The sequence below is a fragment of the Drosophila yakuba genome, chromosome 3L, assembly GCF_016746365.2.
Source record: "Drosophila yakuba strain Tai18E2 chromosome 3L, Prin_Dyak_Tai18E2_2.1, whole genome shotgun sequence".
NCBI lineage: Eukaryota > Metazoa > Arthropoda > Insecta > Diptera > Drosophilidae > Drosophila > Drosophila yakuba.
Window position 1 is genome coordinate 1,485,228 of NC_052529.2, and position 26,093 is coordinate 1,511,320.

At 46.6% G+C, this 26,093-nt stretch overlaps 4 protein-coding genes and 1 long non-coding RNA gene across 15 annotated transcripts; 2 read left to right on the plus strand and 3 right to left on the minus strand.

The window, feature by feature from the left end:
• Positions 1–629: 629 nt before the first annotated feature.
• LOC6532376 (protein rhomboid) lies at positions 630–13,517 on the minus strand. 2 transcript variants are annotated; one of them, XM_015193811.3, is made up of 8 exons: positions 13,429–13,517; positions 12,281–12,542; positions 12,132–12,224; positions 12,026–12,049; positions 11,780–11,956; positions 1,972–2,202; positions 1,499–1,910; positions 630–1,427 (listed from the first exon to the last, which is right to left on the minus strand). In XM_015193811.3, exons 2-8 carry the CDS (start codon positions 12,449–12,451, stop codon positions 1,078–1,080), a joined length of 1,458 nt encoding a protein of 485 aa, XP_015049297.2. In that variant the 5' UTR covers positions 12,452–12,542; positions 13,429–13,517; the 3' UTR covers positions 630–1,077. The 2 variants fall into 2 exon arrangements, with proteins under 2 accessions (XP_015049297.2, XP_015049296.1); XM_015193810.3 differs by lacking the exons at positions 11,780–11,956; positions 12,026–12,049; positions 12,132–12,224; positions 12,281–12,542; positions 13,429–13,517 and adding an exon at positions 3,735–3,872.
• Positions 2,517–3,275, plus strand: LOC6532377 (dynein light chain roadblock-type 2). Its single transcript, XM_002093093.3, has one exon. The coding sequence runs from the start codon at positions 2,632–2,634 to the stop codon at positions 2,944–2,946; it is 315 nt and encodes a 104-aa protein (XP_002093129.1). The 5' UTR covers positions 2,517–2,631; the 3' UTR covers positions 2,947–3,275.
• Positions 3,957–11,403, plus strand: LOC26534893. 2 transcript variants are annotated; one of them, XR_005561096.1, is made up of 5 exons: positions 3,957–6,742; positions 6,822–8,526; positions 8,592–8,674; positions 8,769–9,990; positions 10,150–11,403. It is a non-coding gene; the product is annotated as an uncharacterized LOC26534893 (long non-coding RNA). The 2 variants fall into 2 exon arrangements; XR_005561095.1 differs by having other exon boundaries at positions 8,769–11,403.
• Positions 13,518–14,734: 1,217 nt separating the features above from the next.
• Positions 14,735–19,962, minus strand: LOC6532379 (protein zer-1 homolog). Of its 3 annotated transcripts, none has more exons than XR_005561094.2 (9): positions 19,624–19,962; positions 17,855–18,211; positions 16,720–17,659; positions 16,487–16,658; positions 16,272–16,433; positions 16,047–16,208; positions 15,359–15,838; positions 15,043–15,289; positions 14,735–14,983 (listed from the first exon to the last, which is right to left on the minus strand). XR_005561094.2 is itself a non-coding variant. In XM_015193812.3 (9 exons), exons 2-9 carry the CDS (start codon positions 18,153–18,155, stop codon positions 15,128–15,130), a joined length of 2,295 nt encoding a protein of 764 aa, XP_015049298.1. In that variant the 5' UTR covers positions 18,156–18,211; positions 19,624–19,961; the 3' UTR covers positions 14,735–15,127. The 3 variants fall into 3 exon arrangements, 2 of the variants coding, with proteins under 2 accessions (XP_015049298.1, XP_002093130.1); XM_015193812.3 differs by having other exon boundaries at positions 14,735–15,289; positions 15,359–15,604; positions 15,689–15,838; positions 19,624–19,961; XM_002093094.4 differs by having other exon boundaries at positions 14,735–15,289.
• Positions 19,963–20,196: 234 nt separating this feature from the next.
• LOC6532380 (poly(U)-binding-splicing factor half pint) lies at positions 20,197–26,054 on the minus strand. 7 transcript variants are annotated; one of them, XM_015193813.2, is made up of 6 exons: positions 25,901–26,021; positions 25,205–25,298; positions 24,786–24,837; positions 22,413–22,707; positions 21,680–22,183; positions 20,197–21,618 (listed from the first exon to the last, which is right to left on the minus strand). In XM_015193813.2, the coding sequence occupies exons 4-6, from the start codon at positions 22,526–22,528 to the stop codon at positions 20,601–20,603; spliced, it is 1,638 nt and encodes a 545-aa protein (XP_015049299.1). In that variant the 5' UTR covers positions 22,529–22,707; positions 24,786–24,837; positions 25,205–25,298; positions 25,901–26,021; the 3' UTR covers positions 20,197–20,600. The 7 variants fall into 7 exon arrangements, with proteins under 7 accessions (XP_015049299.1, XP_015049300.1, XP_002093131.1 ...); XM_015193814.2 differs by having other exon boundaries at positions 24,786–24,846; XM_002093095.3 differs by lacking the exon at positions 24,786–24,837 and having other exon boundaries at positions 25,901–26,054.
• Positions 26,055–26,093: the final 39 nt, after the last annotated feature.

Here is a 26,093-nt window from a genome sequence, read left to right on the forward strand (position 1 = left end):
TTGCCAGGTGCGCGTGCTGCGTCAAGCGAAATTGTAGTTTTTTGCGCGCGGATTGTGTCATAACTCAAGGAAATGATAAGGATGGATGGCCAATCCTTATCACCCAGCACGCGAATCGGTTTAAACTCACTCCACTTCACTTTTTAAGCCAATTTAAGGGAATTTTCGCGGAAAGAACAACGAAACGACGCGTCCATTTCGCACCGTTGTCCGAACTGCGATCAGCAGAAAAACGTGTGGCAACATTGCCGCCACTGGAACTGGAAAACTTTAACCCTGGAACTTCTAGCCACCGCAATCGGTTAAATTCCCGCTTAGCCCTTACTTTTACTGTTAAGTTTAAAACAAGGATTCGTATTTTTAAACGTATTTTATTTACAGGTAAAACAAAATGTGTAAATAGAAAATATGTAAATTTATGCTTTACTCTGTTGGTGCTTGGTCTTAATCGATTTCTTAAAGCTGGCAGTGCTCAGTTACGACGGGCTATATCAAATTGAAACCGATTTACTTCAACTTTTTGGATTATGTTTAATATTATATATCAGTTGTTGAGGTAGTAATCTCAATTGCTATAAGGCCTGTAAAATTTAGAATAAATCGCTTGCATTTGCCAATATCGGTTTCCATATAGTCCTCAAAGCATACGCATATATATTTGTATTTGTATTTTACAGCTGTGGAGTTTTATTCATTATTAGCTCCTATATAAAGTCTTCTGGGTCTGCAGTTAATCTTAAATATATGTAGAAAATGTGGAATTCCTTGAGCTTTATGTTACACCTAATCAGTTCGATTTGTTGTAAATATACTCTTACGATTCTTACAATATGTTTGTACTTAACTAGCAAACAAAACAAAATAATTTACGTCGCATGACACGTAAGCATACAATGAGATATTCATATCCGATTCACAGATATATGGCTAACAAAACATTAAACGCGAAACTTAGTCGACGTCCAAAAACAATAAAAACTTCAATGGAACGCAATAAACAAAATCTAAGCAAAATATCAATTAAATACGAAACAAGGATAGAATTCTGGTCATCCTGCCGCATATCCTCCTGGGATTTCACACCTGGAAATCATTGAAAATGGTTTCCGTCACACGGATCTTCTCCACGTGAATGTTAAACATCGCAAATCCATTCATGATGTTGAAGGCGATGGCAAAGACCACCAGCGCCAAGTAGGTTCCCAAGGCGATCCACCAGAGCAGCTGCTCGTGAAGCTTCTGCTCAAAGCTCTTCAGAACCAGCAGACCGATAGTTAGGCCAGCAATGGCTCCCGCCAAATGGGCCACATACGAAACGGCGCCCACCGTTTCCGTCTGGTCAATGGCCAGGAATTCACTCGAGGATCCCAGCTGCAGTTCGTCGCCAGCATAGCGCGCATAGATGGCAAAGCCAAAGTCAAAGGAAACTAGAAAAAGGAATTGGCATTCATTATGACCTGTAGAAACCACACTAAGGTAAGCTAGGGTAAACACTCACCGAAGACCAGAATGTGAAGCAACTTGATGACTCCATAACGCATCTGGTGATAGTTGAGCAGCACATTTGCCAGGTGAGCGGCCAGCAGAGCGTAGACTCCACCACTGGCACCCACAAGGAACACCTCCGGGTCAAAGATGCTAGTGCCCAGGCTTCCAGCCAACACACCGGAAAAGTAGATGCAAGCTATCCTCGTGGAACCATGAACCATCTCCAGTGGCAGGCCAAAAACCAGCTGCACTGCCACGTTGAAGCCGAGATGGAGCCACCCGGCATGGAGCACCATGTAGAATAGGAAGCGCCAGATCTCGTGCCGCTTATCCGGACGGTAGATGAACATGGAGTCCGATGGTATGGGCCCCCTTGGTGCCGCCTCGCCGGTGACAACTGAGTGGTAAACAAAAAAGCCCAGCTGCGAGAAAAGCAGTTAAAATCAAGGATATGTTCAAGGAGGGCTCAATCCTTCAACGCACCTCCACCAGAGTAACCAGGATGATGAAAAAGGGCGGCGGACAGCAGGTGTAGCGATCGGCGTAGTACTTGCGATCCCGCTCCTCGGGCAGGATCTCCATGGCCACGGCGTGCACCATTTTCTGAAAGAGTGGCGGTTCGTTCAGCACCAGCTGGAAATCGTTTTCGGAGCAGACTTCACGATCTCGATGGTGTACGGCGCACTTGAAGCTACGTGTCCGCTTGCCGCTCATCTGGAAGCAAGTTGGGAGGGTTAATCGGTAATCAACTTTGCATATTTAAATGGGAATATAACTTGTAAATACAGGGTATTATGATACATTTTCCGATGTTAATGGCTTATTAATATATAATTCATAAGTGGTTATCCAAATGCCATACCATTAGTATAAGATAAATATTTCACAATAGCTTTACTAATAACTTTGTTAAGAAGAAAGTGATTAGAAAGAAATTCAAAATAGTTCCAGGGTTTGTACCATTACCCCTTTCAAAAATAATGAAATCTCAGTAGACTTGTGCTATGATTTCATCAATATATCTGTGGAGACTCTACGGAACTTCAGTCCCTTGGCAGCATTACTCGAATACGGATCAGATCATAACTAGAGACAACACATTTTAGACTATTTCAATTTTCCAGTTTTGCAACTCTTTTCAAAATGTCGAAATTATATCTAAAGGCCATGGAGGAGGTGGTGCAGCGAAACACGGACAACACCAACCGGATTACGGAGCAGGCGCAGGGATTTGTGGTGTCGGAGAACGCCACGGACAGTCTGCTGCACACGTCCTTCGATTTGACCACGGCCCAGTCGATTGTGAAGCACCTGCACGCCAGTTTCCTGAAATTGGCCCAGAGCTGCGTCCGTGATCTGGACACCGAAGATAAGCTGTGCTTCCTGCGCGTGAAAACCCGCAAGCACGAATTCCTGGTTAGTCCCGAGGATGCCTTCACTGTGACCGTGGTATTGTAAGCCCTCCAGCCCAGCGAAGGGTTAACACAGGGTGGACATTGTTGCTTGCTGGAGAAAACAGGATAGAAACACTCGCACACCCACTCTCGCTACTGCTGTCTCACTTGCTCATTATTGTGTTTTTGTTGCGGATCACCGTACATGACATGATTAAGCCTCCAAACTAAACCAAACTAAACGAGCCATAAAATTATGAACCGAACATTTATGCGTGTGACCGGCCAAACTAAATTATGTTTATTATGTAATTAAGATGTTGGCACAGATGCCGATGTCAGCCATTAAAGCAAACGCAAAGCGGGCAAAAATCCGCAAAAAGCGGAAAATAAGCATTGTGTTTAATTAAAAGTGAAGCCTACACGCAATTAAAATGCTCGACTACGACGATTGCGAAAAAGAAAAAGGCCACAAATTAAGCTGGCCACGGCCTCAGGGCACAAAATAGTTACTTCCGCCAGTCTGGGGAGGGGAAATTTATGTATCTTCTAGTTAATCAGCGCTAGACGCGCTCTTTTAATGGCAGTAATTATCAAATTTTGTTTAATTGATAAGCTTCCTCTGAACGACTGGAAGCTGTGGCACTGGAATATCATATACGAAGGTGGCAACTCTTTTCGCGCGCCGGGAAAATGCATTATATGTATTTTTTTTTTTTATGAACTAGTTGAGTAAACATATCCAAGCGAATTCCAGGTAACTCCTTCCAGCGTAAGCCCCGTTTCTTGAACTTCGTTATATATATACTGTGAACTTATTCACATACTCCTAAGTTAAGTTAAATAACTTACGCGATTAAATCGCAGCTTTCCTGCCTTATTTATTTGACTTCCTTATAAATTTGCCATTAGGATTATAGTTTAAACACAATGAACACTTAACATTGAAGAAAACGACCGACTTCACAACTTTCCCGCCAGCGTGCGTAAGTTTCTTTTCGCGCTCTGCGCTTTCGTCTCTCATTCTAGTCCTATTTCCATTCATTCCACCCAGTAGTGTTACACCGCAGTGTTGCACAACGCCAGTTGATCGTCGGATCTAGACCGCTAAGATCAAAAAGTAAACAGAAATAAGATTATACTTCCGAACTTCCGATTTGGCCCAATTTCTGGGTATTAAATTGTTACGATTCGCAGACAAAGGGCGCAGAGGATCTGTGTTGTCAACAATGGGAACACCCACACGCATTGTGGCCATGTGACAAGTCGCATATTCGGCAAGATCAAGCGATCACAACAAAGTGCCAACAGGGCCAATAGGGCTAAATTGTATTCCCAACAAATAATTGCTTATCGTTTGTTTGGCGGACGCAGGCTGCTGCGGCTGATAATGTCATTATCCTGGGCGCAGAGAAGCACAAGGAGTCCGAGTCCTGCTCGCCGCATGACGTCACCAGGTAGGCGACTTCGACTTCATAGCCATTTAACGGTGCTAGAAGCAGACAGCACAGTCGCGCGCGAAATAATAGGTGTGACATTAGAAAAGGCAGTTGTTATACTACAAACTACAGTTTACTTATTAAATTGATTATTAAATTAATTATTAAATTAAGTTGAAATTGAGTAATTTTGATATTTCACTTATCAAGTTTGCCTAAAGGTATGTACTTTAATATCTGCGACTATTGTCCTGGCCTCTGCTGTAACTTCGCTTCATTCACCTTTTGCAGGACAAGCCGACAAATTGTCGCAAAACATTTAACGCTGGGAATTGGTTTCAGGATCGGGTCGGCGGACATGGTCAAGCGGCGGACGGGAGCGAGGAGTGTGGAGTGAGGGCGAAGGACCACAGGACGACGTGGTCGGCTCTCTCTTTCACTCGCTCCGTGAGCCACAAAAAATTCCTTTGAATTGCGTCCGTTGCAGCAGGAACACACAAACACGGCGACATGTATTTTCCGCATTTTTTGTTGTCTTTTGCCTGTGGCTATGCGCAAAAAAGGACATCTCCGCCGGCGGTGGCTACGGTGGTAGGATGACGGTGGTCCACAGGATCGGTGGCTCGCTGTTTTGGAGGCATTGTGTGCCTGTGCCCTCTATTATGCATTGCGTACGGCCTCGCCCGGCGTGTTGACATTTTTATTCCAAACAGTTGAGCAATATTTATAAACTGGCTGAAAAAAAAGGAGCGCAGGGTGCTGGAGGAGAGGTGGGGAATGCGGTGGGGGTCATGGTGCATGATGCATGCCCAATGGCTTTATTTCCGGATGACCGTGTAAAACGTGCTCGTGGTTTGCAGCTTATTAAATGAGCTATTTGATTAACATTGTTCGGGGCTCGTTGTTACGCTAATGAAAGGACAAAAGCGAATATTTGGACTACAAGGCTCAAAGGACACAGGCCCAAAGCCATTTTACAGGACAATTCATTAGAACATGTATAATTCAGTGCATGTTTTATGTTCCATGCATGTAAGGAAGCTATGAATTTATATTTTAAAACATATTGTAAAAGAATTGTAGATTCAAAGAAAGTTATTTTAATGTCAGTTAACAGATTAATCAACTTATGCAATCTTTTTATCTAATCCTCGAAACGTGGCCTTCGCCTTTGGCAATATGCAATTAACTTTTCATAAATAACAATGTTCATAAACGGCAGGCAATACAAACATTTCTACATTAATCGAAATTGTACAATTTACTCTGTCACTCAATTACTTTGTTTTTCCTTGGCAGCTTATTAGATGCCACATTGTGCATGCCCAGGAGCGAAGACTTTGCAATTGTTGATGTTTGCACGGGCGAAACACCTTGGAGTCCTGGGGGAAACCGCACGAGCCCGACCAGATGATGATCTAATTGAATGACAATATTATGCCAAGGCCTAATTCAATTTGCATTCCTTGGGAAGAGGTGCAGGTGGAGGAGCTCGAGCTGGAAACTGGGAGCTGGGACATGGGCTGAATCTTAAACAAACACGGCAATTACTGCCGACGGATGCACTTGTCTGGCCAAATGACTTGGTCCTGTAATTAGCCCGGGGATGAAAGGATGCGGGATGGGTTCTCGTTTTTCGGTTGGCCCTTTGTCGGCCTCCTCGGGGGTCCGCCTAATTATCACATTTTTACTCATTAAATACACATTTGCCTTGTTTTTTCGTTGCTTTTCCCCCTTTTTTTTTGCAGGTCCTGCGTGGATCCTGCTGTCTAATTACAGGGTAATCAGGCTTTCAGCCGCCCTGGCCACCGAATGATGATTGATTGAGGCAAGTATGAGCGGCAGTAACTTAAAATCATGCTGCTTAACTCATTTCCATTCCAGGTGACATCTGCCCAAGCGCGTGCCATGCAAAAGTGCTTGGAGGAAAGTGCAAACAGCAGCTGAAATGGATATGGAAAAAGCAAATCGAAAACTGATTTGGAGCGGAAGTTCGTTTGCACCTTTCTGCAGTTTCCTGTATTTGCCGCCGTCGCCGCCAGAACAATAAACATCCACAATCTGCAGCTACAGCCACTTCCATTCCATGCCCACAATCGCAATCAGAATCACCGAGTGTTCTATATAAAGTGCCATGACTTGTCTTGGCCTTTGACGCCGTCTTTTGTACTAAGAGAGTTGAGTTCAAATGGAATGGAGGTGGAGATGGAGATGCAGATGGAGGTGAAGTCACCGCCCGTTGGCTTTTCAATGAGCTGAAAATCAAAAGCTATACGCGATTTCCCACAGAGCACCGATTAAGGATATGCGTATGCACGCAAAGAAACTTTGAATGTTTGGATCTCAGTTTCGATAAATTATGATATTTACAATAATATCATAAGTAGTTGGATTGAACTTTACGTTGGGATAAGACTTTATGTATGTATATTATCCAATATGCTATGCATGCAATATATTTATACTTTAAATCTCCATTATTTTCTCCATGTATGCAAAGGCAAGGACGAAGAATCCCGGCAGCTGCTCCTTGGGAACGCTGTATTTGATTTGCGATTCAAGGCAGGCGGAAATGGAATGACACGCGAGGCACTCTTACTTTGTTTGACGATTGGCAAAAATGCTGCCTCCATTGCCCGACAAAAAACAGAAGGAACAGAAGGACCAAGGACCCGCCAGACCCGCCAGTCGTAAGAGACTTCCACTTGAGCCGCACGCATTGTTTGCGCTGCGAACCGAAGGGGCGTGCTGGAAATCGGATATAGGATCGCTCGTTCGGGACAATCAAATAGCGCAGCGGAGTTTTCCAACCCACTGAGCAGCCGCAATCGGCGTAGAATCAGCTGCCTTCAACCTCCAAGAAGACTCTATGGCGATGAGGTGCCAACCCGAGCCACGCGTGTCCCGTGTCCTATGGCCAATGGTCAATGCCCAATGGCCAAAATTGGACACTGGCCGTCTCATTAGCGCACCAAAGGTTGGAGGGTTAATGATGCGCACCCCGTGCTCCGGCTTCCGTCCCCCACACCAAAGCCTCCGGGCAATTATGCGACGCACTTGAGCTTGAAGGGCCTCGAAGGTGAGGAGTACACTTGGAAAAACCGAACAAAAACTAGTATGGCACATATGATGGTTATTTTATCGTACGGCAAACGACTGAGATACTTAAATCAATGAAATAAGCGCAGCTTCCACGTAGTGTGAATAAGCAATAAGAGAGCAAGAATTCCTGCCAGCGTAATATTTAATTTTCGAATAGGTAGTTCTCAATTTATGATCAGAGCAACCATTTCAATGGCTAAGCACTTCTTTGAGTGTACGCGTAGGAGGACTGCAGTGGCCATTCATTGACCCCGTCTGCGTAGTAGCTCGGGTTTTATGGTGTCGTCGTAAATGTCAGGTGCGCACCCCATTTAAATTTATTCAACGTAATTAGTTGTCTTCCCCTATAAGGTATAAAGTGCCAGTAAGTCTGTAGTGTGTGCACAGCGATGTACAGAGTGTCAGTGCACGAATCTAATTTGATTGCCTGCCAAAAAACTACAAGTGTTAGGGGATTACGATGCAGTGCTTCCGCTCTGGCCCGAAAAATTCGATTTCCCTTTGGAAGATACATTTTTGTGGCGCGGATTAAACGACACATAAAACATATAAATGGAACGCAACACACCTGCAGGTGGAAAAACATGCAAAAATGATCGTTGCGAGATATGCGAACGGGACATGACGCCGCAGGATGCCAAACAGGCTGCCTCAGTCCGCTGGCGCTCCATTTGGGCCACCATTCTCGCCTCGCTCTCGCCTCGGTTATCGGTGAATTCCGTGACGATGGCAAAAATATTGCAACGCAGCCAAAAGGGATGGCAGTGGGCAGTGGGAAAAAAGGGGTCTGGGTCGTGGTCCATTTCGTGTGCACGTCGTTATCCTTGCTCCGGATGCACAACAATCAAAATAAACGGCTGCCAAATTGACCATTGACCAAACATCGTCAGCAGAGAACGGCGAGGAGGTGCCGGCGACCAATGCAGCAGGATGTGTGGGCGGCAAAGGACCTCCGGGGGCAAGGGTGTGAGGTGAGGCACTGGATAGCGACATCATCTTTGGCCCCGTCACGTCCACTTTCTGCTCCATTCAGGAGCCAAGCAGCCAACTCGAAATAAACATGAAATGCACTTGTTTTTGTGCAGCAGGAAAAGCGATTAAAGGTAAGAGTGGGGCAAACTTGCAGCACATTTCGATTGGCAAACGAATTCAAGGTGTTCCATTGCAGGCTGTTAAAGCAAGGACATGAAAACTAGAAGTAAAGCACTTAACTGGCTCACAGGTCAACTCCTTCTTCAGAATGTAATCAAGGTAAGGACAGAAATCAATTCAGGTGCGAAATCAAACAGTGAAATGAAAACTTAAGCAATTGTAATACGAGTACTCTATATTGATATCGTTTAAGCCAGAAATATGTGTAATGGGCCATAATTGATACCCTATAAGCCAGATGCCGTCCAGAGTTAGTAGCTGCCGCTACATAATTAACCAGAAATGTGCGCTCATCCCGCGTCCCCACTCGATTTACGATATTATTGCAGAATAATGAAATCGCCAAGAGATTCCAATTCAATCTACGCGCCGCGTAGGCCATTTATGGATTGGCATTGATTTAATACCGCGTCGCGAGAGATCGCCTCCAGGTTCGGTTCCCCCGAGTCCGAGGCGCAAGGCATTTTGCACCTACTTCAGCCCCAAGACGTCCAACTCGACGTGGAGCTCGCGGCTCCAAAGTCCGCATCTGATCTGATTCCGCCGCCTATCGCTCCCCGAGATCAGCGGCGCAGACGCCACCTCGGCGGAGGCTGGATCGGCGGGCAGGAGGGCATCGCAGCACTCAGAGAAAATGCACCTCAGAAGGAAATGCAAGTAAAGTAGCCATTCAAAAATATTGTTGAATAATTGTATGCATATTTATATGTTTTCTTTAAATACTAGTGACTTCTGTAATGAATTCTGATTCGGAAGCCGCAATGGAAATTATTTAGCAAGCTCAGTTTCATACAACTTTTTGTACTACTACTACTTGCTCATCCAGCACGACTGAAAGGATTTTTTCTGAATGCACTGCCCCAATGTTTATTCAATAAACCCGATCTGAGATGCAACAACCAGGAGGAGAAGCGGCAGAACAGCAGCTGGCTGGCATTCCTGCGAGAAGCAACCGTTGAGCAGTTCTGCCGTTGGCCCATTCAAGACAAGTCGCTGGAATTTCTTGGTGCGTGCTCGGCACAGGCACAGTCACAGTCACAGGTTGGGGCTCGGAATCGGATTCAGCTGGTCCAGCGTCTGCCAGCTGCGTCTCCTGATTATGATAATGGCCGTTGGACTGGACCGGATCGCATTGGACCGGGACAGGAACAGGGAGCAGATCGCAACACCAGGCGGCTGGGCCACGACGGACCGCTCAGCTCATCCCACTGGCCAGTTGTGCGCAATTGCTTTCGTTTATGATCGAATGATCGAATGCCTGGCAGCTCCGTTGACTTTCTGATTAATGGAAGAATGCTCCTTGGCGGCGTTCCTGCTTTTTGCCCGATCCCACCACCACTGACTGCAATTAAAAGTGGATGCCCCTCGCTAAAAAGTGGAGGAAGGCAGGCCTGGACATCAACGCCAAAGACAAGGTCAGGGCAATGAATTCCTAAAGGCAACAACATGGATATGCCCAATCCAAATATATATAGTATTTATCTGGTTTGATTCTTTGATATCCACTCTATATAAACAACTCTTTAACTAAATACACCCAAAGAAATGTCCAACTAATCGGTATGTATTTTCAGTTAGAGCCAACCAAGCTAAGCCCAGATAAGAGCATTCCCAGTTCGCCTTCGTACGTGGAGCCACAGATTGATTTGATTCCTGACCGGCTGCCGTCGCCTACTGTGCCGGCTGTGCCTGATGTCCGATGGCTGGAAGAATGGGAACCCAAGTGGCGGCCAGATGCAGACTGAGCCGAGGAAGACAAACGACAGTCGCCAGCGCGCCTCGTGCCTCCAGTTGTCATAACGTTCAACACATCGCGCCCCTCGGTGGCGTCTTGCGTCTTCGCCGCATCCACATGCCCGACTTCTGTGCGCTGCCATAAAAGGATTTGTCACGTGCGAGCTTTTGTTGCAAATGCAACAATCATCAGCCTGCATTATGCATGGCGCATTGCCAGGTTGGACATCGCATCGCGGCATTCCTGGCCAGGTCCGCCTGCCTCCGCCAGGTCCTGGTCCTGGCTCATATGCTCGCCGACCAGCAGATCATTGCAATTTATAATTAAGTGGAAATATGTTGTCTACGATGGCAACAAGGATCTCAGATTGCTGGCGCAGATATGAATGCCTCACAAAGTGGCGGGCTGCAGAGGGAAACGGCAGGGAAACGGATCCCTCAATTGGAATAACAAATGCATTAGCAGGCCAAACAAGGACCTAATAATGTCCTCGCCGAGGGAATGTGAATGGAAATCCATTGTGCAAAGAATGGGCCGGGTCTCATCCGCAATTACCGTTAGGCACACACACAAACAAGGCGCAACAATCACACACACACACACACACACAGAGGCAAATGAGGACACGTTGGCCTGGCTAATTCATGACTTTAAGGACACTTTGGCAAACAATCGAACGGTCAAGGCGAAGGAATATTCACTGTGCAATTGATTATGCATGAGTGTTTTGTCGTGTGCGGTTTGTGTGCGTGCCAATCAACTGGGTAGAATCAATCAAAATGCAATAGGATTGCCCTGCCAATCAAAGGCAAAGCCGAGAAGAGCGCTTCCTCCGCTCGCAGAAGTCACCTCTGGCCCCCAGTTGCACAGCTTAAGTCCGAGGCAGTCCGGGCCTGGCCAGTATTTTCGGACCACATCAGGACAAATAGCCAGCGTCCAGGTAACCAGGACAAACACTCAAATGCCTGGCGAAGCGTGGCGAAGGAAGCAAACGAGACGTAGGCTTACATACGGAAAAACTGTGGACTAACTTGGTCTGCAATCCAATATCCATAGTACTTAATATCCTTAAAATAACATAATTCGTAATGTATACTTTGTAGCAAGACTTAGGAAAACTGGTTAAGTTTATGTAGTAGGACAGAAGTCAGATTGGTTTGTAACCCCCTGTTGTTCGCTGTGTAACCGTAAGCGGCGCATTTATTTGCCAAGCGCACTTTTTGCATTTGCCAAACAAGAGTGCGGCTCCTGCCAGGACGAAGCCTTGTCCTCCGTCTGTTTGAACACGAGCCTACACTTTGGTCCTCATCCTGGCCGAGTACTTTGCACCTGTGTTTGCACTTAAATCGAGTTTGCCGTTGATGAGCAGCCCGGGACAAACAGGCGAACGGCATGGGTGCCTTGGGTACTTTGGGTACTTTGGTTGCTTGGCCAGTGACCAACGGCGATTGTAATTGCGGCGCACTCACCACATTCACAAAGTCCTGGAACGTCACGTAGCCGGGTCCTGTGGGCAGCTTCGCCTTCTTGGCCCGCTCCAAAAGCAGCTCCCGCTTGTTCATAGGCACTTGGGACAGGAACTCCGGCGACTTGAGGGCCACCAGGAATTCCTCGACGGATATTTCGCCAAACCCCTCGGGATCGAACTGCAAAGTCGGAAAGGTAAGTATACATAAGTATAATTATATGTATTCCCTTAGGATTTGCGTACTCACCATATCAAAGAGGAGTTTCCATTTCTGTAAGCAAATTATAAAAAAAGAAAGAATAATTATAATTATAGTAGAGGCATGGGTTTCAGGATTTCCTATTGGAACTCACATCTCTTAGTAGCTCCCGACGCAGCTCGGCTTCATCAAAATCCGAGTTCAGGGACGTGTGTTCCGTATCATAGCCGGCATCATTGGTGCATTGCTGGGGGAGTAATCAAGGATATAGATATGATCTTAAAAGCAGCTCCAGCACCTTACATAGCGCATTTGGGTGTGCGAAAGGGATCCAATGGAGGCCAGGGATCCGGCGATGGTGGATATGTGTTCGATGTCGGCCAGAGTCTCCTGCTGACTACTACCGCCGGCGTTTTGCTGGCTGGTTGGGATTTCCAGTGCCCGCGAGCTTCCACGCTCGGAGCCGGGCCACATCCTGCTGTTCCTGGCTATCCAGGTTTGGTTTTGGGATCAGGGTGGATTGTTTTATTGTAGAGTGGCAGTGGTTGTAGTAATTCAAGTTCAGCTGTGGAAAAGTAATTATCAATTAATTATAATCCTACTTTATTATAAACATAAACTAAATAACTATTTTCAAAATGTTGGTTTTCTATATTCCCCAACTGGAGCCACTGTGCAGAGCTTTTCAAGCTCTTTTCCCCAAAAGCTCTTTTGATTCCACTTCAAATTGAACGACATAAATTCCACCACCGATTTGGTCGAGTGCGCTGAGATGTTGATTCTCGCGCGCTCATGATTTTCGAGTGGTGGTTCGAGTGCTGCCGAGGTCGTCGGGATGAAAGGGATTTTTCTTAATAATAATATTCCTTGTTTGGGGGGGCCTGTGAAATCAGTTTGCTGCAATTTGACGTGACTGGAATTGTTGCACTTTTCGCGGGCCCAGAGAAATACTTTCGGTGTTAATCATAGACTATATATCTGGTAATCAATACCATAGCCTATTTCATGTCCGTTTAACATATACCCTTTTTTTGTCCACTCGCATATTTTGGCCTTTGTTTTGATTGCCAAGGCAACGGTTTGTTGTCGTTTTCCCCTATTTTCCGCTGATAAGGAGGTTATTGATCCTGCTGGAAATCGAAGGCACACTGCGCAGAATCCGGCTGGCAAACAATTGTTTGGCATTTTGTTTACGCCTCGTCAATTGCCGGACTTATTTTGTTGTGGTTTTGATGAATTAAACTAGGCAATTGGCATTGATTGAATGGTTTTGTTGGCACATGAATAAAATTCGCTTTCTTCTCTATCCACTGAAATTAATTACTTTTGATGGCTGATTGCTACCCCCTGTGTTTTTACTTTCGCTATTGTTTAAAGCACTTCTTTGCTTGCACTTCTCTGCTTGGCTTTTGGCATCACTCTTTTCTGTTATTTATTTTACTTTCATTTACCGTTTTGCTGGCACCCGCGTACGCAAAACTATTGCACATTTACATCCAGGCACAACAAACATGCCAACTTTCCACCGGCAAAATGACAACTGACAAAGGAGAGCTGCCAAAATGGAGACAGCAGAGAGAGAGAGAGAGTGGGGTTGCCAAGTTTCGTCTCTCTGGGGATGCAGGATTTCCACGGCACATGCGCTCCGCCTGGAAAGCATTTCCAACCCGTTGGCATTTCCTTCCTCCCCTGCGCCCACCCACCCGCTCTGCGAGGGGGCGCATGACGCAATTCCAGAGCTCGGCACTCACACCCCCGTACGTTTGCATACCCTGCAGTTCCACAATAACATCGGCTACGCACCCCGCCCCCCGGACCGAGCACCATGGCATACCAATGTTAAAATCATCACTAGGTTTTATGCTAACTGAGCGGGGATTATGCGATCGAGATGGGTACTAGTTGATGATTAACTACTGAAAAATTGATGAATGGAACTGCAGGGGAGATGCAGCTTTATTGAAACTTACACATATCACATACAAATAAAGAAGGGGAAGCTATCCTTGCCACACTCAACACTCTGCTACAAAGTTGCGATTATAAGGTGATGTTTTATGAATACAGTCGAACTTTCCACTAACAAAGTTTAAATTAATTAATATATTAATGTAAATTAACATAAAATTTGGAATACTTGTTTAATAAAAAGTATGATGTATTCACTCTTTACTGAAGTTAAAAAAATAATTTCTTTAAACAGATAAGTTTTATGGAAGTTCCTGAGCTTTATTTGAGTAAGGGCTGTATCAAAATATTTGTAAAAATTACTTTAATTGATCAAATACCAGAAATCATAAACTTAAGAAAAGTTCCACTGTAAGAAAATGAAACAAGCAATTCACAAAAAGCTCTCGTGTGATTTTGGATGTTAAGGAAAGTGTAAGACACAGACGTGATGACGCTTACGAATCAAATTATATATATATACGTAATATAAGGTAACTAATGGTAACGTACACTGCTATTAATTTTAATGCCAAGCGCAGAACTTTTAAGACTGATACTTGCAATATTTACACTCGCTTAAGTCTAGCCTAGATTATATAGGTCTATATTATATAGCTAGATTATGGAGAACGATCCTCCCGAACTTGGAGCTACTAGGGTTCGTGATGCAAAAGCGCAGTAGATATGGGGAGCGTCCGTCGAATGATGAACACAAATCAAGGAACAGGAGAAGAGCTGAACAGATCGCAGAGTTCGAATCAATACATTGATCTATGTGGCTAGAGAAAGAACTATCGATCCGGGGAATTGAATTCTTAAGGATTTATTTAATCTCCAGCTGTCTTGCTTGCTACTCAATGTCTTCCTCTTTCCGGTTTTAACAATATTTACACTTCTGACGGCCTAAAAAGATCGCTGGCTTACAACATGTGATACATCATATACATATATAATCTAGTAATTATGTAATTATCGAATATTTCTGCACGCTTCTTCATCATTAGGTTTAGTTGCTTAACTCTCGCATAGCTTAAACTTGCATCTATCTGCTGCTCTCTGCTGTAAACATAAAAGTCAAGGAAGAATCTCTTGAACCATATAACACTTGCACTTGCCTTAAAACGGGAAACAGAGGAAGCAGAAAAAAAAACATTACAACAAACTCGAATCCTAAAACTACGTGTTATCCTAAGTATCCGCTTAGCCTTCGACCATACGATCCGATCCGGATTCGCACTGCTCTATGACCATGCGGGCGATGCGCTTGATCTCGCAGTAGGGACTCTCGTGCTCGATCAGCTCGTTGAGGATCTGGATGCCGTTCTCCTGCTCCACCAGCTTGCAATATTTCTCGGGATAAACCTGTGGCGGGATGAGAAATAAACTAGTACACACTGCTAACCAAAAGAAAAGGACTGTATAGTCACGCACCTGTGTCAGATTGGCCAGTGCCCAAACCGCCCAATGTTGGCACTGGGGCGTCTCGTAGCAGCGCACCAGACTGAGGATCGGCTCAAAGCTGCGGTAGTTGATGTTCCGCTCGCTCTTGATGTTCCACCGCTGAATGGCGGCCACCATGCGCTCCAGCACGTGCTCCCGGCTGGGCGTCTTAATCGTCCAGGCATCCGCTCCGTCCGAGGCAATGTGCGCCAGCACTCCAGCCGCATTGTAGCTGACCTGGAAGCGCAGGTAGGCATGGTAAGCACTGTCCATCTCTCTCTCCCGCACTCTCGCCACCACACTCGCACTAGAACCACCCACCTCGATGCCATCACTCAGGGAGTCCAGCAGGCGGGCAAACACTTCAATGAACTCCTGGGTCATCAGCTTGGGCCGCAGCCACTTCACCTCAGCCACATTGCCCAGCAGGCCCATCATATTGCGCAACAGCTCATCACGATCCGGGAAGGTCTGTTATAGAAAAGGACAGTTTAGCTTAAACATTGTGGATACAGGAAGTTAAACTATTTCTTTATGAAACAGAGGATTTCACTTTTGTTGGCTTTCCCAATGCAGGTCTTGAAGATCCTCTAGTACGACAGCAAATATTATAGTGCCCAGTCTGATTTCATTCTCAGTTTGTTGCGTTGGGGACAACAGCAACTCACTTAAAACTTACATGTAAACACTTAAGGAAATACTCCATGCCACGTCCATCGAGGAATCTCTTACAATTAATAGCAGTCTCATCGGTTACGTTCCACATGGTGGACCAAGCCACCTCCATCACATCGTCGAAGACGGAGCGAGTCAGGCGATCCTTTATCAACGTGAACATGGTCTAAGGTTAAGAATATCATCATGAAGTACAAATTCCAGCTAGCAGTTGATAATCAAGACATACACTAACTACGCCCAGCTCGCCCAGGAAGAGCTTTTGCCGCCCATCCACCTGGCAAGCGAGTGTGTTCAGCAGGTAGATTGCGATGCGCTGAACAAATCCCTCTTGTTCCGTCTTGGAAACGCCGTGCAGCAAGATCTTGATAAGGCGCTCGTACTCGAAGAGCTAAAAACCACAAATTTAGCTGAACCTAATAAATTTGATTGGGCGTAGCTTACCACATCGACTGGCATGTGGAACTGGGTGAGCGTGAGGTAACCATTCCGCAGCATGGTGTCGTCGGTGATGTGCATCTCCATGCCATTCAGCAGCGTACGAATGATGTGATTGCGCAGTAGTGCTCCAAACTTGGATCGATCCCTGCCCTTGACAATGTAGAACAGCGTGGCACTAATAGAAAGCAAATTCGGATTAAATACTGGCTCTACTTAGCTTCAAATTATAAACCCACCTGCCGGAGATTTGCATGTGCTTGAACTTGAGATGCCGATCCATGGCGGAGAGCACAACATCCAGTGCTGTGTGTATGTCCTTGCAGTTCTCGAAGCGGAACAGGTGGTACAAGTCGTTGAGAACTCTTGTCAGAAGCACTGGTCTGTCGTGATAATAGCGGGCTGCAGTAAGGATTTGCTGCTCGTTGGCATCGCCAGCCACCTCCAAAGCTGGAATATCGTGTCTTTTGCATGCCCAGTGGGCCGTGTGATAGAGCCCGAGGAACTGCAGCGGTCTCTGGGTGCGTGACGCCAAACCCGGGATGTCTGTCAGGGCAAAGTGTTGCTCCATTTTGGTGCTCGGCTGCGAGCCACTGGTACTCGTTGACTCCTTGGTGGCCACACCGTTGCCGGCCAAATTCGTGCCCGAGATGTCCAAGTGTGTGAGATGCCGCAGGTTATCCATCAGCATCTCCAGCGTCTGATCAGGCAGATCGTATGTGCCGTGGCCATTCCCGGAACTGGAGATGGATATGTCCAGAGTGCACAGACGCCTCAAGCAGCAGATCGCATGCAGCTGGTTGGCGATGGGCCACACATTGAACAGGATGAGCGTGTGCAGATTGGGCAGCGAGCCCAATGCCTCCAGGCTAAAGTTGGCCAGCACACAGGAGGTCAGGTCCAGGTGGCCCAGATCGTGGAGGTGGGCGAACTGCAGCCGGTGGTGCATGACCACACCATTGAGCACTAGCCGCCGCAGATGGGGGCAGGTTAACTGGAAGTCCACTGGTTCCTTTTCGTTGGGCTCCGCGTACTGCAGAAGGTGGGAACTGATGCCCAGCTCCAGGGATCGCAGACTGTCGCCGTAGTGAGCCAAAAGGTGGTGTGAGCCCACTGTTATCATGTCACAGTACCACATGGACAAAGCGAACAGTTTGTGGCGCATCAGAGTCTCCAAGCCTGCAAAATGTAACAAACATGTTTAGGTTGTTCAGCAATAAGGTTGCAATAGAAGTTAGATTTGTTATCCATCAAGGTAGCATGAAGGTAGCACATATGTATAGCAATGTAAGTATGCAACCAACTACCAAGTTCAAATGAACTTGCATCTGATTACTATTCAATTACTAGTGTGCTCAATACCACCGAGCTCACCTATACTGCTCAGGGTGCTGTTGCGCAGATTGACGATCTTGAGCGAAGTGCGCTGTGTGTCCTCGAAGAGGCGGATGACGCTGTCGTCCAGCGGGCGATTGAATCGCTGGTAGTTCTCCAGGAAGCCGTCGCAGATCTCGTTGGGCAGCACGATGCCCGGATTGAGGCCGCGCTGTCCATCTGGGCGGTGGCTGCTGATGATGTCCAGGTTGTTGCACAGCTTCTGGTAGGCGATCTCCTTGAGGGTCAGCGGCTCCTCGTCCAGCGAGCCGTCCTCCATCAGCCGCACCTTGCAGCTCATCTTGGGGCCGCAGTTCCTGTGCTCCGCCAGTGGGGCGTCAATAGTGACTCTGTTGTCTGAAACGAAACGAGGAGACGGAAACGGAGTCGTGATTCATCAGAACTTCTACTAGCCTTAAAGTTGTTTTTGGGTATTTGTTCAACGTTATATGTACATTTCATCATCGTGTGAAATATTAAAATTATCAAACTCCCAGTTCTTTGAAGTACGAAAGTGATAAAACAGAATCTAGAATCGTTATAAGAGAATTTCAAGCCCTCAAATAATGACTTCATGTCGCGATTATTATAGAAATGATCTTATAGTGCTGATAATAAAATTGAATTGAAAACAGGTTTTCTATCAAAAAATATATGAATACAAAACTATTGTGGACCAGCTATTACATTTAATCGCGAGATAGGCACACGTAAAGCATTTGATTTTGATATCAATTTAAATGTATTGCATATTAGCTAATTAATTCAGGTGCTCAAACTCAATACTTTGTTGATTAAACATGATTTTACAGCGCCTCATGGAGATTACAAGTCATGATTGAATGGATGAGTGATTCAACCTTTGAATCACATCAATGAATGAATGAAAGCGCCTTTTTCGTTTCAAGATTACGGACATGCGTTTAAATTAAATTGTTTTCCATTGAGTGAATTTAATATTTTGACATTTTCCAATGAGCTTACAATGCTTATTATACTAATGTCTATGGAAAAACCTTTAGGAAATGACTCGACATTCACGATTGTATACTTTTATCTTTGATTTCTTTAAGATTTGTTAGGTTCTTTTGTTTGATAAGCAGAAATTTCAATTAAGTTAACCAGTTTTGTTTGGTTTACATGTTGCACATTTTGTTGGATATAGGAAGTGGCCTGACCTCAAAGTCGAATTGGCTCCGAACTTTTGAAACTCGAGTTGCCATGGATGACTGGCCAATCTTGCCCAGGCTTTTCAGCGCGGGCACGTGCCATTGTTTTAATCTGTTTTTGGTTCTTAGTTCTCGGTTCCGATAGCTATGTACCCATATTGTTACATAACCAATTGGCCAGACGAGATGGAAAGCATACGGAGATTGGGATCCCAGGTGCATCCAGGCAGTGGGCAATCCCATGTCACAGCGTGTGTGTATATGCACAAGAAGGCAACTCAAGTTCCGCGGATCTCTAAGGCACACACATATACCATGTATCAGGTACCAAGGTATATACACATGTACATAAAGAATGCCAACAAACAAATGGCTTGCGTGTGTGTCTGTGTGTGTGTGGGTGCGTAGTTATTGAAAAAAAGCACAGAAAACACAATAAAAGCGTCGGTCTGTCTGGCTTATCTGTCCAACAAAACTAATCGGAGTGACCAAAATACAACACGGAACTGCGAGCAGCGACAGTCAGCTGTCCGGATATTTTTACCCGGAGTCCCGTGCCCGTGCAGTCCGACTGGCCGTGGAGCCCCACGCTTTCTGTACCTTTTATTTTTCTTTAGTGTCGCCCCAAAAAAGCAGCCTCCAAAATCCCTCGCTGCTTTTGCTTCTGGCTTTGCGTTTGTCTTTGCTTTTGGTTTTGGTTTTGCGTTTTGGGTTTGCTGTGCCACTGCTGCTGCTGCTGCTGTCTTTGCTTGCGTTTGCCAGCGAATTTTCCGAACTGCGAGCGATTTTTCCGCGATTGCGCAGCGTTTTACCGTTACACGCGGCACTCGAGCACGAGCAAATTCTAATTGTTATTCTCTAATTTCTCGATTTGCGTATGGAAATCACTTCATTATTTTGATTTCTATTTTCTTTCTTCTCGCCAGTGTGACCAGATGCTGAATGCGCTCCGAGACCAAATGCTCTCGACCCATCACGACTTGGCACTAAAAAATACCAAAAGTATCCTTTCAAATTTGAAATTTAAAAACCCAAAATTCTGGAATTTCGAATTGCCGATGTTTTCAAAAACTTTAGTTTAAATAGTAACTATTTAGCGGAAATAACGTTCCCTGTTGAAATTCGCAACTTTTTAAGGAGACAACCAGTAGCCCGCGTAAGAAAAACAGCCACTTGAATGGGAAACTATAGTTTATTTCGTAAGTTAAGCGCTGAAATTAATTAAATGTTAATGTACACGTTGTTAGTCGGTCGCGGTGTGCTTGATTGGGATCTGAATTGTGGTTGGGATTCTCTGGTTCTCTGTTTCCGAGGGGAAGCAATCAAGCGAAAACACCGAGAATCGCTTCCCTCGCTACGGGGATACTTCTTTTCTTTAAGACTAAATCACTGCGTTGCAGAATCATCATAATCGTATTGTATAATCTGGCTGCCATGCCGCATAACAATGGTCGCTTGTTCGCGGACTGGCGTAATAAATAATAAACTTGCATCGTTTGCGTTTTAGGTGCTACGTAAAAAATGACAGAACAAATGTCGGCGGGAGCCACATGCACATCCACATCCACAGCTCCCCTCTAACCGGACAGATCTCCCTGATCGAAGATGCCCTGGTCGTAAAGCTCGGCCACCACTCTCCGGCCGCCGAAGAACCTGCCGTCGAGTGCTTCCTTGCCTCGCACGGCCTCCGCTCCTGCTGAGAACTCCACAAATATCTTCACAATGATCTCCGCCTCGTCGTCGTCCTCGTTCTCCGTCTGCTTCTCGTTGAAGATGATCACGCGGCTGACGGTGCCGAACTTACTGCACTCCTCCTGGATCTCCTCCTGCAGCGTTTCGTCCACATCCTCGGGACCAACCATATTTCGCAGGATGATTACACGTGAATCCACCGGTCGCATTAGTCGCTGCATCACCAACTGCCGTGCGCTCTGGCCCTTGATGGACATGTTCTCCTGCTGCTGCAGCGTCTGCACGTCGCCCTCGTCCATCAGTTTCTTCTGCAGCTCCTCCTGCTGCTTCTCGTGCGCCTTCTTGATGTTCTCCGAGAGGTTTGCTGCCGTGACAGCGGCATTGTTCGCAGCGGCAGAGAGTGCGGCAGCAGCTGCTGCTCCATTGCTGGCCTCTGCTCCTGTCAGCGTGGCGACAGAGGGCACTATGCCCACACCAACACCGCCGACGCTCATGGGCAGGGTGGGTGTGGCCAGAAGAGCTGGCGGCGGAAGAGTAGGCACCACCGCCTGTAGAGGTTGCAGGCCAGCAGGAACTCCAAGCAGACTGGGAGCCACCGGAGTGGGTGCCTGGAATATTCCGGGCGGAAGAAGAGCAGGAGCGGCTTGAGCCAAAGCAGGATGCAGAGCAGCCGCCGACGTCGCTGCCGAAACCACTGGCATTGCCCCCACCTTGGTGACCACTGCTCCAGCGGCCATAACAGGTGTGTTCTGCGACAAACCGAGAACCGCATTGCTGGCCACCGCATCCAGGGCCTGGATCTTTGCCGTTGCAGCCGCTGCAGCCACTGCCGCAGCCGTGGGCATCGTGGAGTTCGTTGTGGGACAGGCCAGCGCATTCGGCGGCGTTATAGATCGACCCACTCTGTTAAAAGTGAATGATATTAGATATTCCGCTTATACTCGACTAAGCACAACCCATTCACCTCAGAAGCTGCCCTCCCAAATCGAAGAGATTCATGCTGGCGATGGCCTCGTCCATGGCCTGTTTGTTGGCGTACTCGATGAAGCCGTAGCCCTTGTGCGTGTGCAGGGAGGTGCCCTGGGCCAGCTTGCAGTAGAGGATGGGGCCGAAGGCCTCGAAGACGCTCTTGATGTCCTCCTCGGACAGATCGGGATGGATGGAGGCCACGTAGATGCGGTTGAAGCTCTTGGCCTCCTCCTGCACTTCGTCGATCACCTGCTGGGCCTGTGGCATGTTACTGGGTCGGCCTACCTTGATGTTCCTGCCGCCCATCAGGGCTCCGTTCATCTGTTCCAGCGCCAGCTGTGCGCCCTCGGGTATCTCGTACTCCACAAACGCGAAGCCCTTGTGCTTTTGCGTGATGGGATCCCAGGACATGTTGATCGATTTGATGGGCCCGAAGGGCGTGAAGGCCACGCGAATTGTGTCCTCTTTGAGCTCAAACGAAATGCTGCCCACGTAGACTCTGCAAAGGTGATTAGTTAGTAGTACTCGACTTTTAGGACTTTAGGATAAAGTGAAGGGAGTTTGTGTGGTCAGATCTTATCAGCTAAGAGCGCACAGTGAGTGGACCACCAACGACTGCCTCCAGTAACGCGGAGCTGCAGCAGTGGGACCCAATCTTCGCCAGACATTTACAGAGTTCACATCATGACACTCAGCACAACTACGATTCCTGATTCTGCGCAACTCACCTGCACATGAGGGCCAGTGCCTGCTGACGCTGCACCTGCGTGCGCTGAGTGGCCAATTGCTGCTGCTGGTGGGCCAGCGTCTGCTTCATGAGCACCATCTTGATGCTCTGCTCCATGGCGTACTTCTTGGCCTTGCTGACCAGGTCGTGCTGCTCCGAGGAGAGCTTGGGCAGGGCGCCGCCCAGGAGGCCGAGTAGCGCCGATCTGGTGCCCGGACCGAACTTGACATCGCCCGTCTGCTTGAGGTCGTACAGGGGCTGCGAAAGGTAGGGAATTTTCGAATCCGTGGACTTGCCTAGAATTGGGAAGAGGGATTAGTGCATCTTATACTGGGAGGGGTTTCGGTTCAGTTGATCATCAGCTATGCAATTTGTTTTGGGATTCGATTCGATTTGACTTTTTATTTGATTTGACTTGTTCGATTGATATTCTTTCTTTCGTTTTTCATTGTCTTTTCCGAAGGCAAAAGTGGGTCAGACAAATTTGTCAAGAGATTGCGTTTGAAACCGCTTAAATAAAGACAAAAACTGCCTGCTGCCTGCAAGAAAGATGAAGACAAAAAAGAAAAAATAAGAAAACAAATTGTTAATCATATAGTGGTGGCTCCACAAGCGAATCGGATCATTCGCACTTTGTAATGCAGCGCGTATCTATCGATGGGCAGTGTCGCTATTTTGTTCACGATCATTTCAATCAATATTGGATACTTAAGGTTAATGCTTTCGCTTTCTTTCTTTCTTTCGTTTGATTTGCGTTGGATGAGAGTCTATGAGTGTCTAGCGTTTATGCAGAGGGGCTTGAGTTTTTGTCATTTATTTGTCAAGGCTGGAAAATGCAAGAATAAAATGGGGAAAGCTCCCGTCAAATAAAACATATTCGCTTATCGGTAGGCAATTGATTGAGATACGTAGTGTATGTGGTTGGTGCAAGTGTGTGGATATTAAATATACATAAATAGGAGTTAATGTGTCGAGTAATGTGTGTGTGTAGAGTGTGTGTGTGTAATGCGTATCAAATCAAAATTCATCCGCCGCCACACTTCCGACTTGTGGGCGGCAAACCGAACTGGGCACACGGCGGCATGTCCGGGTAATCCCCTCCAGAAAGAAGCGCGCGAATGGGGAATGGACCGGTGTCCGGATACCGCGTGTGCCCAGCTCGGTGCTGGCGAGAGTAGTTTATAAAAATTAGAAATTATAAGCAACCTTAGGTGCGGTTTCGTATTCGTATTCGTATTCGTAATCGATTTCCATGAGTTGGGGCGCGGTAACTGACTTGAAGAAGGGTCACACACATTTTACATTGCTCAGTGATAAAAAGAGAAAAATAAAAAAAAGAAAACAAGACGCTGAAACGATAATAAGAGCAACAATATGTTTAAGTTGGTTAGCTTCTCCACCGCCCTACCTACATAAAGCTGTCCTCTACCCTCGGTTAATGTTTCGCTTACATGAAAACAAAGCTCGGGAGGAGCGTGTGGCCGATCCGTGGGCCATGAGTTAATGATTGCTACATGCGGATGGTGATCGGGCTGATCGGGCAGATCGGGCGACTGGCAACGGATTGATTGAGTGAGTGTTTAGTACCCCATTTGCTGAAGGACACGGACGCGGGACTGGACGGACGTTGGATCTGATCTGAATTGATCTGAACTAGCTAGGACAAAACACAAAATCGTTGGTACTTAGTGTAAATGCAACCAGGACAGGACCGGAGCCAGACTCAGAATCTCAAACATGGTTCAGGATCAGGAACAGGAACAGGATCGGGATCGTTATCGGATCCTGGGATCGGTCCCCGGCTGGCGGCACACGACGACGTGGTTGGTGGTTAGAAGCGGATTAATGTCGATGTACTGGTTGGGCTGTGGCTGTTTTTTGTGGCTGATTGGTAGTAGAAGTAGTAGTAGTAGATTGGTAGTGGAGTAGTAGTAGTAGAGTTATCTAATTGGTCATCTCTCTCTCGATCTCGAATACCCGAACCTCGATTTCGATCTCGATTAAACTTAGTCTTAGGCGGAACAAACTTAAAAGGAGAAAAACGCTTACGAGAACTAAAAAAAAGAGATATAGAAGAAAGAGAAAGAGAGAGATAATAGTTATACATATATGCATTTTGGATTAGTTCTGGCGATTCGTCGATTCTCGTATCGTATCGGTACGTTTTCTGGACCGGGACCGGGACCGGTACCGGGACTTGGACTCACTGATGCCCTAGATTTATGAACAACACGCATTTCATTGCGCTTTTCGCGTTCGCTTTCACGTTATTTAGCATATACATATGCCTGCATTTGCTCTATCGACTGGGGATCGCGCCCATTTCGACATTTGGCGATAGACTGACTCTCAAATCGATTTGTTTGACTCTCACCTCACCTCACACCTCACAGTCTGAGTTAGAGTTCATCGTGCGTTTATGAAGTCTGCAATTACTTAAGCAGAACAAAAAGAAAAACCGATTATTTAGTGGCGTCAGTGCTGCCCTTGGATGCAACGGAGTAGAGTAGAGTAGAGTAGAGTACAAGTACAAGTAGGAGAGAAAAATATAAGATGTGCTTATGTTTTATGCTTGGACAACCAAAAAAATACAATACGATTTGGAAGGCCGGCTCCTCGTGGATTCCGTATCGTGGTTTTGGTTGCACTCTCGATTGAAACCTAGGTGCCAAGCTCATTCTCAGACATACACAACAATATGTTTTTTGGGTGTTTGTGGCGATGTGCTGTTCGCCACGGCAATATCATTCCATCATACATAGCTATTTATAGACGGACAGCTGGGAAACTCACCCGAGTCGGAGCGCGATCTTTTGGTGGCCGGCATGTCGCTGATCTCGCGCTGATCATCCGAACGCGGCGATCTCGATGCTCTGTCGTTGCTTCCCTGTAAGCGAAGACACCGGTTAAAAGGGGCTTCAATGAAGGTTATTCGTTAATATTTTAACACCCTTGCAGAGCATTTCACTACCTGAGCCTGCAGCTTAGGGTTTTTTTACAGCAAAAGATAAGAAGAGATAACTTTAATGCATGATAATTCAGCACATACAGATGCTTTAGTTCATATTTTGAATATCTGTATCTACCGAATGACCATATGTTCCAGTCAGGCCCCCTTCGCTTCCCCTTCCACCCACAAGTAGATCCGCGTGTGGCACCAAAGGGCTGTACTTCCACTTCCACTGCCATGAAGAGGAAGTCGGAGGCGCGGGAGCGCGTGGTGTTAATTCGGATGTGTATCTACCCGCCGGGGCTGGCGACTGTGACGTCGTGGTGCCAAATGGTGGCAAGGTCACGACGGGGTGCTCCGCGGTTGCCGCCCTCCGCCCCCCTCAACCCTTGTGGCGCCGATAAGAGGTCGCTGCAACGCCACTGGGAAAGTACCGAAAAAATGCGCAAATTTCACAGGCCAGCGAAACACGCGATGTTGGAAACGGGTGGAAAAGGCTCTGCTGCGGTGCGAGTGCGTCGCGTTTGTTTTGTACTAACCATGCTCGCTGTTTTCCGGATGTTTTAGTGGCGATTTGTTGTCCGCAACGCTGTTATTTGTTTAATTTTATGCGCTTGCAAAAATTTTTGTCAAGATGGATACGGAATGGTGATGGCACTTCGCGTCGATGCCTGCACTGTTCGATTATTCGATAGTACGTTGAAGTCATCTGGCAACTCTGATGGTCGATAG